The sequence below is a fragment of the Pholcus phalangioides genome, unplaced genomic scaffold, assembly GCF_987345545.1.
Source record: "Pholcus phalangioides strain wild (caught in Gottingen) unplaced genomic scaffold, Ppha-v1.0 ptg000009l_1, whole genome shotgun sequence".
NCBI classification, from domain to species: Eukaryota; Metazoa; Arthropoda; class Arachnida; order Araneae; family Pholcidae; genus Pholcus; species Pholcus phalangioides.
The window spans coordinates 17,121,561-17,137,463 of record NW_028301602.1 but is presented as its reverse complement, the minus strand read 5'-3'; the positions used below and the strand labels follow the sequence as shown (position 1 = coordinate 17,137,463).

Sequence of the window (15,903 nt, the reverse complement as noted above, 5' to 3'; positions counted from 1 at the left end):
TTGTTGAGTAGCGACTGTCGCCAACTGGAGACTATTCGCTGAAATTACAGAGGCTGCAATGTCTCTGCGCAGGAAGTCAAGCTCCTGCGCGTGTTTGAAGGGAGAAAAAAAGTATCGTCTGTATTGTATAATGGTTAGTGCACTTGCCTGGTTTGCAAGAGTTCATGGGTTCAATTCCCTATAGAGTCAAGGGAGATTTTTTTTTCCCCCCAAGCTCACCTCGGCATAATATCCAGAAAGTCCATTGATTTGACTAAGAAGAACTGTAAAAAAAGAAAAATACTGACCGAAGGGGGGGCTGAGATAAACAATTTCACAATCGGATGGAGGAGAATTTAAAAGGAAGATGGAAAACTGAATATATCTTTTATTTTAACACTATGTACACTATGCAGTCGGGTTCTTGAACCATAGTGAAAGAAAAGTTTGTGAGGCGGTGTGTGCTATGTGATATAGTTCATTAGCTCATTTCTCACTCGCGCATGCTGATGGAAAAGCTAAATTCCCAGACTGTTCAGTTTGGTCACGAGAGCCTTACCGTATTCACTGAAATCATTCTCGCTTGAGGCTTTTTTTTAACAGCATCTTCTCTAGGTTTAATCATTCATTTCTCATATGAATCGGCTCAAAATTTTGCTGAAACCTTATACGAAGGTTTCAACCGCTGTGGAACCTAATCCACGTTCTCTCACTGACCGAGTGAACGTGCTAGACGATTACTTTGCAATGGTAACGAGACTCTTTCCTTACAGCTTGTGTGCACTGAATGGGACCGTACATGAACAGTCAGACCTATCTCAGGCTAAAACTCACAGTTTCTGACGCTTCCATCAGATGGCGACTTATCTAAAGATGATGTCCCTTTCCGCTATCCATACGGAGGTTTCAAAAGGTGGCTGATGCGAAGAGAGGTATATCTGGAAAGCGATTACGAGGTGGAAAAAAATTATCTTGCTCCAGTAATAGTTACTCATAGAATTCACGAAAATTTAGCTCACGACGCGACTGCTCCATGTTAGCGCATGCATCCAATCCATTCCAACTAAAATTTTCCGTTAGCCAAGGCAGAGAAAAACGTCGAAAAAAATCACCGTTAGCCAAAAAAAAGTTCGTAAGCCGGGCCGTTCGTTAGCCGAGGTATCACTGTAGTCCATCACCTGACGTGTGTAAACCGCAATCTTATAACTGTATTCTTCGACGATTGCCCGTCATCCCCTCCACCTTTCTTAGTGAAAGTCTTTTCTACCTCCAACCGAATTCATCAAGATCTTGCTCATCCGACAATCTTTTCTTGTTCTTCTTTTCCATCATGATTGGAGTCAGTAGAAGAAGAAGAAGAAGGAAAAAGAACCTTTCCTCCTGACATACTTGAAACAAGTCCTTGTTTTCTCATTTTATATTTTATTTTATTTTTTCTTAATATTTTTCTTTCTTGTTGTTGTTCACTTTCTTCTTCTTCAAGTCTGGTCCTGACCCCGTCCAATTTTCCCATTGACGCGCATGCTCGTTGGATGCAGGAAGATCAAGTATATAAAGATGTAGAGAAAGTGTTTTTGGTTCATCTTGGTGTGCCATCCCGATTCCAACTTTTTTGTGGACTAAGTTGGTTACTTATCCCGTGTAACTTCCAACACACTCTTCCTTTTCTACCTTTTGTGGAGTACTACTGCTTGGCAGAAGACCGTGTGTAAAGTGTTCGAAGGTAGGTGCTTCCGACAGTGAAGATTATCTTCGTTCAGATGGATTATCCTAAGGATTTGTTATCTATAAGTACTCTTTATTACTTTATATTAGTTAATGATGTATCGTTTTAAAGTCTAAATCTTAATATTCGTCTATTTCGAATATTACTCTTTTGTTCTAGATTAGTAGACGCAGTCAGCTCTAATTCATATCCTAAGGAGAATCTATAATCGATTATGTTTGGATTAATTTATTACTAAATGTCTCTGAATTTAGATTTTTAACAGTGTTTCTGGATGAAGTTGAATTTTCAACAGTATCTGGATGTGTTGGTATGTTTGTGAAAAAATGGCATTTCACACAACTATTCTATATTCATAGACAGATTTAAAAAAATGCTTCAGTCAATTAAAACTTTCCAATAGCTCTTTCAATCAATAGTAGATAATTTAGAATATTATGTGATGATTAAAATAATTTCTCACATTAAATTTCACAAATTATCTCTCGAATTTTCAAGACTTAAGATAAGTTCTAAAAATTCCTAGAGTTCAGATAATTCCTCGAAATCCATAGAGTAAAATTCTTCATATTTCCAACATTTCAGATAATTTCACAAATTTTCAAGATTTCATATGATTTTCTCATTAGTAACTTATCAGTTATCCGTGGGTCAAATGAAGTATATCCGACTTGAAATTATCGTCAAACACTAACATTAGCGGGAAAAGTTTCCAGTTCTAAAGTTCTATTAAAATATTTCTTTCGAACCTGAAAACCTCTTCTGATGAATGCCGACAACTATTTTCGGGAAAACTTTGATGATTTAATCCAACCAAGGGTGAACATTCAGTCCGAGAAATCTTCCTTCTATTCTCTAAGTATTCACATTAATTATTAGACTATTACTTGGAGTATAGCATATGTGATATTCTGATTATATATATGTATTCAAAAAAAACTAGTTATCTAATATAAAATTTTTCTTATGTTTCGAAGGTATATTTTAGCTGCATATATTGTAGACAAAATATAGAGACTGAGTAATAAAATTTAGTATTATAATATATAAAAATTATTATAGTAGTATGTACAGAATATTGTCATCATTTATAATTACAATATATACATATACATACAGGGTGCATAACAAACAAGGAGTATGATTTTTACTGGCAAGCCGTTCATCCTAGAGGTATACTTTCAATTAGAAACGTTTTCAAATAATGTGTAGTACTCAGCTGTGTCATACATGTAGCAAGGTGGTGCATAGTTATCAAAATAAAAAATTGCATTTTTAAATAGCCCCCGTGTGCTCCAATACCCAATTAAAAGTAGTTACCCTGTCTCTTCTGAGGCCAACAAAAAAAAAATCCATGTTTTTAAGTGAAATATTCACTGAGATATTCGAATTCGAAATACGGAGGAAATTTTGGGAAAAACATTAAATGCGAGTAAAACGGTTTTTTCGCATTTATATAATGCCGTTCTTTCCCAAATTTCCTCCGTTTTTCGAATTCGAATATGTCTGTGAATATTGCACTTGGAAACATGACATATTTTTTGGCATCAAGAGAGGCAGGGCAACAACTTTCTAATTGGGTTTTTGGGCACACGGGGACTGCATATAAAGAGAGTTAGCATTTTTATTTTAATAATTATAAACTATAACTATAACCCCTTGAAACATGAATGACATATCTGAATATTACACGTTATTTGAAAACTTTTTCTAACTGGAAGTACACCTCTAGGATCAACGGTTCGCCAGTAAAATACCATACCCCCGTTTGCTATGGGCCCTGTATATATCAGCTGTATTGGATTAGCTCCCGTGTAACGAGAGAGGGAGGGGAAAAAAAGGAGAAATATTTGAGAGATCATTTGAAAACTATAAAATTACTTTTATAAAATATAGACATAGTTTTTTAGGACAAATTTCGAAAAAAAAAATTATCACCACATCGTGATTATGGTTTGATGGGTTGCCATAACTAATGTCTTGGTGATAACCGAATCATGTTTGTTGTTATTGGACTTTGACAATGTATCTCCGGCCACTTTTTGAACCGGCTGGCCAAATCCCGAAATTCGGAAATTGGCCGGGAGAATTTACATTGAAACTATATATATAGATAAATATATTATGAATTAAAATGCTACAATAAGAACTCTATATATAACTTTTTTAAAACACATTTCTTAAAAATATTCTTTCAAACATTATTCTTCAAAATATTCTTTCTACAATATTTGTAACTATTTTTCTTCTAAATATTTATAAATTATTATTTCTAATTAATTACAAATTAAAAATAATGTATATTTGAAATGATATTTTATAAATAATTTTCGTAGATGTTTGAAGAGGAAAAAAATATACATGAAGGATAAATGGAAGCGAAATAATTCCCGCTTTTCTTGATAATAATGATAATCCGTTAAAAATAAATAAATAGCGATAATAAATCGCATGTGAAACAACCATTGTATGAATATAATAAGAAGATGGCAATGAGAAACAGCGGCTGCGATATTGTTGTTGTTGTTTTTTCCTCTAAAAAACCGTTTTTTCTTCCATTTTTACTATCATGTCTTTATATTTTTGAACATGCGTGATTGTGTGACACTGACGTCCATGTTTTCTTCATTTCTTATTGTCTCATTATTATCATCGTTATTATCCTCGCGCTGCACAATTCCATTCACAAAACTCGTTTTTTATTTTCTGTTCCTTAAGGAAATATTCTTTCCGAGACACGTTTTTCAATGTTATTCACATATATTCTTTTGTTCTTCTTCAAAACATAGAAGGTTATTAGAGTTGTAGGTGTATTGTGTAATTTCAGTTGTATAATAACTAAATATAAAAAAAGGGGGTGGGGGGAAAAGGATATAGAAGGTAATTAAAGTCAAAAAGGTGTGATTAATGAATTAATATAGATAATAGGCTTTTATTAGGGTGTAATTATTTAAAACTATGGTAAAATATAAATGTTATTTGTGTTGATAATTGGTAATTATTTGATGAGTTATTGAGTTATTAAGGGAAAGTATTAAAATTTAATAAATGTTTAATGAAACTGTAATGATGTTTACACGGTAAACGTCAAGGACATGCAGTGGAAAAACCATAAAGGCGAGGTTTTTCTTTAAGGTCATAATTTAGACGTATTCGATATTAAACGACAGTTTCAATCTGTGATGCTAATCATTTTTGTATATTTCCTTAATAATAAATAATACATATACCGTATATTTATGAAAGTTATTAAAATATATATAAGTGTTTTAACAACATTTTTAGATGAGATATATATATGTTTCTAAATTTTTCCGTAACGAAAACCCATGCATTGAAATTTTCGTTATTCTGTATTTTAAATCTAGCAGTAGGAACGATATACCATGTTTATTTTAAAGTTGAAATTTTTTTTTCTCCGAGATGGATTATAATGGCTGGGGAACTCCAATATTTTCCACTAAATTACTCTAATGAAATTGAACATTTTAAATCATCATAAGCTACAGTTGAATCACTTCGTCGTACGAAAAAATTCTTCGTATAGAAAACTAGATATGAAAACTAATAATTTTCAATTTTGAGTAAATAAACGGAAATGTGGTGAAAATTAATTTATTCAGAAAAATTCCTTATACACAGATTCTGTTATATTTTTATTTCTGGTTGCGCGTAATATATATTACGATTTTTTTAAACAAGAGCATATGTAGTAAGATTATTCCGCGAACGAACATTTACATAACACTGAATTTTAGAACATACTGTAGAAAGTTATGAAAAAATTTATGGATGATATTGAATACAATTTTTTTTTTATATAATTTACAGGTGTATCAGTTCAGTTTAGAAAAAATCAAAATGAAATCCTTAGTCTTTCTTGGTAAGTAGCCATTATATACATATAATAACTTTTAAATTTATAGATAATATCTCGAATGATAGCTATTAAACAATGTTAGTAAAAATCAAGTTTTTGTAATTATGAAATCAATTATGTATTTCAACTTATTTTTTTCAAAACAGGAAAAATACCAAAGTAGGAAAACACTAAAATATCATAATGTATATATGTAACTGTGTCATAAATATATCATACTAAAATATCACCTAAAGAGAAGACGAATTAATCGTACAAATTATATCCTCAATTATAGATCATAATTTTCGAGAAAAAAGACTACACCTCTGTGCTTATTACTTACAATAAAAATGATTTCGAAGAAGAGGACTCTTTCACTGAAATGCATAATTTGATAGACTTTCACTCTATTCAGGAATTTTTCCTTGCTTTAGCAGCTATCCCGAGTGTTCAAAATCAGTACACGTTTACCTTCCATCTTTTTAAACATGGACGTGCTAATGTAACCCTGTTTATAACAAAAAATTTCTTTAAAAAACTATATCTGTGGTAGTTTTTGAAAATTTGTAAGTTCTGTCGCCTCCTCCAAGGAAAAAAAATTCCATATTTTTTCGGGAAGGTGCGGCTCGCAGTTTGACAAAATCTGTAACAGACGGTAAGTGAGTGTTAATAAAATTGGATTATCTTCGATCAGCAAAATTGGTAAAGAACTCATTTTCTTATCCATTTCAAATTCCTTCTAAAAATGAGTGAAGTTAAATGGTTAAAAACAGTTAATTAAAATGAAAGAAGGCTTTTAATATTTACCATTAATTATTCTGTCTTCTTGCGTGTGCTTTGAGCTATCATTATTTATTATTATGTTACAGCTGTTTCCATCGGAGCTATCGTCCTAGCTTTGCCAAGGGTAAGATCGTCTCTTCCTTATTATTATTTTTTTATGGCGTGGAAATGATTCAATAATAATGATAAAATTGAGCTAATTGAATGACGATGGTTAAGTACGTATAGTAATATGTACGTATGTAATATACAGGGTGTATGTAATTAAAGTTCACGTGTTATTAGCTGTCTGCAGCCTCAACTACAAATCCGAAAATTATGAAACTTCTGGAATGTCTAAATAAAGGAATGAGAAGAATTTCTAAAGCTTCTTTTAAGGCCAGAAATAGCATATAGCTTTCTTGACGCGGAAACCATCGTGTCCGTAAAACAGTTTTACCAGCAAAGCACGTTTTTTTCCAAATTCGAGACCATACAGTTTAGCGAAAAAATGAGCAGAGAATAATGGCGATGTTTAGACAGACTGTCATTAAGCTTAAGTAGTTTGAACAAATATTTGCAAAAAATTAGCATGTGAATTATAATTTGCATAAAAACCACCCTCTCATTTTGAATGTCAAAACTGAGTTTTTTTAAAATCTAGTTTCATATCTATTTGTGATGGGCAGGTATTTAATGATACAGACAGCTAAAAAAAAAACCAAATTCCATTACAGACACCCTACAAATTAGTGATGGAAGTCTTTCACTTATGTTTATACAATCCAAATGAAAACACTTGTTTGTAACCATGAGATCAAGCTCCTGTTGTCAAATGGTTCTAACGGCTTGGTTTTTGACCCCGAGACAACGTTTTTAATAACGATACTTACTTCTGTAATAATTGAGGATCAAGGGTCAATCGCTCACTTAGGAAGAGTGGGTTTTAAATCTAGTTAATCCAGTCCGTTTTCATTCGGTTAAAGATATTGCAAAGATAACACTTAAGTAAGGGTTAATGATCGTCCGTGCCCAATATTACACAGTTCACCGAGAAAGGGTACGATAAGTTTCACTTTTCGCCATATTTTCAGGTCAAATCGCCTGATGTTGAAAATAGAGTATGGAGTTCATTTTTTTGTATCTAGTTAACGCCCTAAGGAATATATTTTCCCCTCCAGTAACCATATATAACTCGGTCGAGGCGGAAGAAATAGAGGGTGATCTTTGCATCGGTTCAAAGATATTATTAAGGGCGATCGCAGATGACCCCACGATGACCCATCGGAATGATCACCTGGAGGATCAAAATTAATCACGAGCGTTGTCGTGTCTTGCTCGAATGGGATAAGGAAGTACACAATTATCGTGAGAGGAAGAGTAACTGTTTAATGTTCATGGCTACTTGTCAACTAACCGTTTGAGAGGTTTTTAAAATTCCATTGATGTAACTGCCACAGTGGAAACCACTACACCGTTTATAAAATAACCCACCTTTGAACGTTAACCCACCAAGAAGAACGTTTCTTCTGATTTTGTGCAAGGTGATAATGCTTCCCCTACTCTGAGAAAAATAAGAAAAGAAAGTAGACGAGCAAAAGAAATACTCTACCTTCTTCAAATATTTATACCGTAATCCTGCGACGGTCTCCCATACTACCCCGAAGGAAAGTCATTTGCCGAACCCCCACCCCCGACTTAGCCTAAGGTCATAAGGGATAGAAAGTAAACCGTAAAGCTGCAATCCTGCCCTGCCATTTCAGCACTGGAGGGGCGAGACGGGAAATAATTCCTCCGATCCAGTGCCAGCGAACCAGGTTCGAGAGAGGGGTCACTCTATCAATGTGCTCCCTCAGTCTTCCCTTGTCTATGATACAGATCCTACACCATTGGACGACCCTGGGGGTCCTACCCCGAAGGGAAAGGGGGGAAAAACACAGTGTCTCCATTTCCATTATCAAACTTTGAACAAAAGCTGACTCCGCCTACTGACAGTTGATCTGGCAGGTTGGGGTAGATGGAAAACATGTTTGTGAAGAAATCCTGCCTTACAGAGATATCTAGGCTAGTCATTGCCGAAATAAGAGAGTTTTGAAGAGGCGAGATACCTCGTAATTGCCGAAATACAAGGCATCCAGTTAGATATTTCGAGATACCACGTAATTGCTGAAATACAAGGAATCAAATTATCGAGTTAGACGAGATATCTCGTAATTGCCGAAATACAAGACATTGACGTAGGGGAAATATCTCGTAATTGTCGGTATACAGCGCATCAAATTGGGCGAGAAATCTCGTCAATGCCACTGTAAGAGTTAATCATTTCTTATTTCTCTCATCCTGTTTCATTTTCCGCAGGCAAAGCGACAAGCTTATGAACTCCCAGACGGAGCAGAACTCATCGTCGGACCCATCAACGGAGGTTTCTCCTGCGACGGTCTCAGATACGGATATTACGCCGACGTGTCCAACAACTGCCAGATCTTCCACGTCTGTCACCCAGTGACCCACGCGGACGGAAACCAGGAGACCTTCATGTACAGTTTCTTCTGCGGCAACCAGACGGTCTTCAACCAGCTGACCCTCACGTGCGCATTCCCAGAGGAGGCCGTGCCATGCAATAGCGCGCCGGACTTCTACTACGTCAACGACAACATCGGAATCGAGGACGCACTCTTCCTCAGGGACGAGGACGTCGCCAGGGCAAACCAAATCATCCAGTCACAAGGAAAGAAGAAATAAACCACAAAAATTGCAACTTCAAATGAAAGAAAAAAAAAAGTAACAACTTTAAAAGGATGGGATGTTCCACCAGCAGGGGATTAAACACTTCTCAATACTATTCTCTAGCGATTCTTCGGTATTTTCGTGTCTGGTTATTTCCTTCTTACATCATGTCTTCAATCTCTTAGATTGGCATCGCATCTATCAGATGTCCTTGGTCATTGGGAAATGCATTATTGCCAATGTCTTTTTTTTTGTCTTTCATGAGCTTTTGGTCGTTACTGGTGTCCTTTTTTTTTTAGGGGTTTTTCCGACTTACGTCGTGGCAGTGTTATTTCCATCAAAGGTAAAAAAGAAAAGAAGGATGACTATACTTGGATGGCATGAGGCATGACCAATATCAAGTGGTCATTCGATGTCTCCTACATACCCTTCTGTGATCGCCGCTGCTTCCCACGGCGTAATCCGAGGACTTTCTACGTTGTTGTTTTTTTTGGGTGTCGTCGGGTTATTTATTTTTTGGATTTGGCCTGTCGCAATAAAATCATTTATTTTATTTTTTGTAATTTCCCACCGCACTTACTACTTCTGCTGAATACGAATTAATTACTAGAATTTTAAAAAAGAAAATGCTTGATAAACTTGGCACTTCGATCATCGCCAGCTCTGCTCAACTGCCCTGGTCATCGTCAATTTAGACGCTGCCAAAATTCTTCTCAGCTATTCCTTTACGGCCTCACCGATCCCTCCCATCTACCCTTCTGAATTGTCAGTCACCATGGTCTTTCTTACTTGAACAGTCCTAATCTTCTTTCTTCTATCTCTTCGCTAAGTTCTTTCGATGATAGTATTAATTACAGATACCGTGAAATTTTTTTTATTAATATCTAAAATTTCCTTTACACAATATTATGTGCCATTAACAAACTACGGATCCATATTGTAACACCTATTTCAATGTCCTGAAATTCGTCATGCTGTTCAATCGAAGAGAAGCGCATGGTGCTGTCTCTGTATTAGTTTTTTCCTCGCACATAGTCACCAGCGGAGATTATTATTCCTAGTATATATTATACGTTGTCGTGGACTTTTAAAACGAAAAAAAAAAAAATTGTAATTTTTTTTTTTAAATTACAGGTGCTGAAGTATTTTTTCTAGTTACTGTATTTTTTGCGCATGTTTATGTATATAACTATATATATATGAAAAAAAATTTTTTTTTTTGCTTCAGATCTTCGGTTACGGGTGAGATTATCGGGGGCTAGTTGTGTTATATCATCTGTGAGGTCTTGTTAAAGGAATTATTCATTTCGTATATTAAGGCCGAATGTAAATATAAATACACACACATATGGTATGATTAAAATATACATATATATACTGTATATGCGTGAAGTGTTGTAGGAATGCGTCTTTTTTTTTATGTTATATTTCTATGTGATAAATAAAGCATGCATTTTGGAAAAAAAAAACCCATTCGTATTGTTGCTTCTCTTATGCTGTCAGTTCTTGTGTTGATTTCTACGGTGTTGGGGAATATGGGTTATTAAGTTATCCCCAACTATGTTTGAAACTTCAGATTTTCATTTTTTAATGAGAGCTCCATTTTCTGTGATTCCAAAACCGGCTTTCTTTTGTTTTTATGACGCTTAGAACCCAAGTGACGTCCACTTTGATGTAGCGTTTTCTCATACTAATGATCTGTGGATAAAAGCTTCAAACGTGTTTTACGAAGAATGCTATTTTTTTGGCAATTTTACTTCAGTTTGAAACATGATTCCTAAAAATATATTGATTGCATCATTACGAAATTTTTACATGATATTTTGCCTTATATTGTTAAGGTTATGAATCAAAACCAAAGGTACTTTGTCTTACCTAAGATATTTGTCTAAATACAGTATTTTATCACGATATGTCAAATGAAATTTCAAAAAATTTGAGTGTAACTTATGAGCACACCATACAATCCTTTAAATTTTGGTTCATAACTTGCATCATTACTAGCTGAATGTACTGTAAAAATAACAGTTGTTTGAAGTTCAGTTCAAAAAAATGTAGGATGTTCGCTCCAGTAACATTTTATAGAAAACTGCTAAGAAAGGTAGTCGGAGATACCTTAATTTCATCAATATTGTATAGTGACTTCGTTCGCTATGATGGCTACTTGATTCAAGAACTGTAATAATACGAGAGGATACTCTTAATAAAGTTTTCGTGGCCATCGTCAATTGGAAGATCAAGGCAAAAGGACGTCATCTCAGGTATGAACTAATTTTACGCAGCGTTTCTCCAACACCAGCGGTTGGCATCATCATCAGGAGGTGTTGTAACTCGATACTAAATTCCAATTTTTTTTTTTCAGCTAGAAATCCAAGACTTTTCACCAGCTAATTGCGAAAATCACATCGTGCGCTTATGCTTTTCCAGATGCTAGTCGTCTGAATTGGTCGTATTGAACGTCACGATCAGCGGTAGCGTGGCCGAGTGGTCTAAGGCGCTGGTTTTAGGCACCAGTCTCTCCGAGGCGTGGGTTCGAATCCCACCGCTGCCAAGTGCGACGTTTTGGTTTACCCCCTACAATATTGCGAAAAACATTATTAATAATGTTAATTAATTAATTATTATTATTATTATTATCAACTGTGAGAATAATAATAACAGCAATGAGAACAACTTTCTCTCTCTATTCTTCGTCTCATTTTTCGATTAACATTATTATATAAAATTTTCCATGGTCAATTCAATATAGATACTTCTGGTATTTTAGCCAAATCATCCTACATCTCTCGAAGACTCGATCATTCCTTTAAAAAAAAAACCTATTTTTGCTTCCAATGACTACTTTAATACAGTTTATTTCCCATACCATTGGTGAATGGAACAAACTCCCAAGCTCTATTGTCGAATCTCCTACTATATATATATAATATCACTAGTTTTTTGTCTAATATCAAACAACATCTTTGTCATTTTCAATCGCATCCTCTTGTATAGGCCAAAGGGCCAACAATATTGTATAAATAAATAAAATAAATAAAATTCTTATCCAACGACGTCAAGATGCCATTCACGAGAACTCAACAATTTCACATCAAATACGACCAGTTAGAAGAATCAGTTCTTGACAAGCTGAGAAAAGCATAAGCACCCACGCTGCGATCATTGGTCAGTCAGTTGTTGAAAGGTCTTGGATCGCCAGCTAAAAGAAAATCTCGAATTTAGTATCACGTCTTGATGATGATGCCAACCGTTGATGTAGGAGAAACGTTGGGTAAAGTTATAACTCATACTGACGACGGCCTTGTAACTTATCTTCCAATAGAAATATAGTTCGTTAATAAGCTGAGAGGTAGTTATAACAGTATTGAGAAGCGCTATACATATATACACACAGCATTATTTGATTTGTATTATTTGTACATCATCGATGCATCTTGACCATTCGAAATGTTCATTTATAATCGATTATTATAGACGTAACATTATTATTTTTTCCTTGAAAGAGAAGAACATAGAAAAAAAGAATATACAGCACTGCTCCAAATTAGTGGCGGCAATGGTCTCTCAGCATTAGCAATGACTCAGAATTCCCACTCTTATCTGTTAGGGTTTAAACAATGCATGTTTTCACCAATGCAGAGACAGATTCATCTTTAATAGGGTCTTGGTGCGCTTCTTAATGCTCCGAGTATTGAGAAAACAACAGTATATTTTTTATGTTAATGTCTCTAATATTCATTCCTTACCCACCAATAGTTGGCGTTTCACATTTTAATTATGTTACAGGACATCAATGCCGATTGTCGAATTGAAATATATCGAGAAAATTTCTAGTATATGGGAAACATGATTCACTTCTAATTACATAATATAATCGGTAATCGGTAGTACAATTATTATAAGTAGGACAATATTTTCTGAAACAACCCTACCTCCTAATTTTTTTGCCATACTGGATACTGACTCTCTAGCAATTATGACGCCGCGCATCTCTGACAAAGCAGTACCAATACTAGATATACAAGGCGGTTAAAAATAAACTAACACTACTCACGTATGTAGCGCCCATTCTGATAGAGATATTTTGATGAAACTTGGTATATAGGATATATAGACCCATAGGAGAAAAGAAAGATTCAATAAAAGAATAGTTCGATTTTTGACCACCAGGTGAAAAAAGTGGCGCTATTTCATCGCAGTTATCTTTTTCCCCCCATGGTCTAAATAACGTATATACCAAGTTTCAATATTAAATACGTCTTCCACAACGGACGCTACATTGGTCTGAGTAGTGTCAGTTTATTTTTAACCACCCTGTACAGTGAAAAATCATATGATTACATGCTTTCATAGTGAGATACGTCCTAAAATATATATTGTCTCAGTGATTTGGAGAATTTTTTAATAATTCCAGTCAAAGACTGTTCAGAATTTTCACAAAACGCAACTCTAGTCACACTAAACATGAAATCGAAAAATCGTTATTTTCTCCTCCACAAAAGCATATTTCAGCAAGTGATATCGAGTGAGCAATGTCGTTGTAAAAAACATACACATAAAAGAAAAGTCATTGTCATTCCCTTGTAGAAACAGAAATAATAATAATAATAAAAAGATGTTGCAAAATATAATATAAGAAGCTTGTAAAAAACTGACCGTTTTTCTTACTGCTATTATCTATTTTCCCAGCAAAAGAGAAACATAATGTCTTTATGGCTATGAGTTGCGATTCGAAATATGTACACCATATTCTTCAATTGCCCAACTGCGTCCGTCCCGAACTGCGGATTAATCTTTGCGGCTATTGTCTACCGTCATTACAAAAGACGTCGTCCATTGTCTGTGAAGGAGCACGTGGTTTGGGCAATTCTTGTTCTTCTTTCGCCCTTTCACTTAGTGTACAAGTCGTCTTTAACTCATTGTTCCCGTTTATTGTTGAAAGATGACCATTGTTAGGGAGAAAAATAAATGGTATGTTGAATTAACTATCGTATCGTGTTGAAAGATGGGAAGGGGGGCTCCCCCCCTTTTTTTGTATGAAAGAAATTTTGTAACAAAGTAAAGTAATTTTGTCGACACCGCTTAACATTGTCACATCGGGACTCAGGGTTTCCCATAACAGTAACTGAATCATAACTATATCCGAAAAAGTCCCGTTAACATTTGTAGGCCATACCACCCCCCCCCCTTTCTGTTTGGTTGAACGGGACGTATAGTAAACGGGTATTGATAAAACGGGACAACTTAGTTTTTCTTCCCACATAATTGGTTGCAAAATATGCTGAATCATTCTATTCCCCCCCCCCCCCAAGCTAATATGCTACATTTTTCATATTCAGCCATTCTGAAGCATTGAAATGGAACGGTCCAATTTATATATCATGAAGTACGATATTTTTTTTAATGTACAATGCTTTTCATTGATCCGTTGAGAGTGTCCCTTGGGAAAACAAATTTGAATCTGATCAACTGAAAAAAACCAATTGATCAAGAACTGAAGGAAAGGGCTTTTTTCCGTCATAAATTTGTCTTCACTGTAAGAAGGAAATTGTAAGAGAGCAGCTACTGACCGATTACGACATTAAGTATGGAAATGTCCGGAAATGTCGATTTAGTTGACGAATCGACATTAAGTATGTCAATTCGTCAACAGGGGGGTGGGGGGAGGGAACACTTTTAGGCCTCCTACGTCTGATAACAATAGCTTATAGGATAAAAAAAATAAATCTGGTTATATATCAGTATATATGTTACTGTCAAAGCTCGAAGTATTACCAATTTCGTTATATATTGATCCGGTTCAGTTCGGCGGCCAGTTTGCGAAGGGGCTGGTGATCCCTGGCCAAAGTCCGAAACAAAAGACATGATTCGTCGAATTAGCGTATTTTTTCCTTGATTATTATGCCCACGTTGGTTATGGCAACGCAACCGCTGTGACAATGTGATAATATTTTTTTTCTCCAAAATTTGGCAGAAAAACTATGTTTATATAATCATTTTTATAGTTTCTCTCTAAAATTTCAATTTTTTTTTCTCTCTCGTGACATAGATCCAATCCAATACAGCTGCAATATATGGACGTGTATTACATGTTAGCGATTAAAAAAATGTATTTGGCTCCTACCGGTGGCCATCTTACATCAGCACATCGAGCTTTGGCCAGTGATCTCCGGCCACTTCACGAAATCGCCGGTCAAAGTCTGAATCATTTGTGCAATCCAGAGTTTGCCCAAAACTCTTGGTCAATTCACGAAGTGTCCGGTCCCGTCGCGAATTGGCCGCACTTCGAGCTTTGACAGTAACATATATAAAACTTTCGACATGGGGGGGGGGAAGTGCTAACATTATCTGAAGTCCGATTTCTAAAAATGAATTTTTTCCCATGTTATGATATTGGTCCGTTCTGTTCTTTGCAAACGTGATAACAATACCGGAATGATAACATTATCCGTGATTCTAATAAATGGTATCAACTGTATAGCTTTTTTTCTAACTGATTTCGTTACATTCTTTGAAAGGGAGTAATGCACTGACAATACGGTATTTGTAATTGAATATGGGTGCATCAGCGCCGCACTCGGCAGGAGCCCAGTGTTTATGGTAATAAAAAATTTTTAAACAATGTCGAAACGTCTTTTTTTTGTTTGTGATGATTAGAGCCTGGATTATGTGCACTAAAATTGCCAGGCCCGTCATTTCGGGGGTGGGGGGGGGCCCCTAGTTTTTTTTTCTCTCTCAAGGGGCTAATAACATCGGCAGTGCTATCTACCCTCCGAAAGTGGTAATAAAGTTGCCATGAGGCTACTTTCTGTGTATACTTCGAAAGAGTGTTGTACAGTAATCTACT

At 35.3% G+C, this 15,903-nt stretch overlaps 1 protein-coding gene and 1 non-coding gene across 2 annotated transcripts; both read left to right on the top strand.

Annotated features, from left to right (window-relative positions):
* Positions 1 to 1,556: 1,556 nt before the first annotated feature.
* Positions 1,557 to 10,519, top strand: LOC149082142 (U-scoloptoxin(01)-Er1a-like). The gene is made up of 4 exons (XM_089235640.1): positions 1,557 to 1,702; positions 5,537 to 5,588; positions 6,437 to 6,474; positions 8,688 to 10,519. The coding sequence occupies exons 2-4, from the start codon at positions 5,567 to 5,569 to the stop codon at positions 9,069 to 9,071; spliced, it is 444 nt and encodes a 147-aa protein (XP_089091766.1). The 5' UTR covers positions 1,557 to 1,702; positions 5,537 to 5,566; the 3' UTR covers positions 9,072 to 10,519.
* Positions 10,520 to 11,526: 1,007 nt separating this feature from the next.
* TRNAL-UAG (transfer RNA leucine (anticodon UAG)) lies at positions 11,527 to 11,607 on the top strand. Its single transcript has one exon. It is a non-coding gene; the product is annotated as a tRNA-Leu (tRNA).
* Positions 11,608 to 15,903: the final 4,296 nt, after the last annotated feature.

What these genes read in the sequence shown, in the direction of transcription:
- LOC149082142 (XM_089235640.1), top strand. Translation starts at nt 5,567, where the DNA reads ATGAAATCCTTAGTCTTTCTTG. An exon ending in GAAATCCTTAGTCTTTCTTG is followed by an intron (nt 5,589 to 6,436) that starts GTAAGTAGCCAT and finishes ATTATGTTACAG; the next exon opens with CTGTTTCCATCGGAGCTATC. An exon ending in TCGTCCTAGCTTTGCCAAGG is followed by an intron (nt 6,475 to 8,687) that starts GTAAGATCGTCT and finishes CATTTTCCGCAG; the next exon opens with GCAAAGCGACAAGCTTATGA.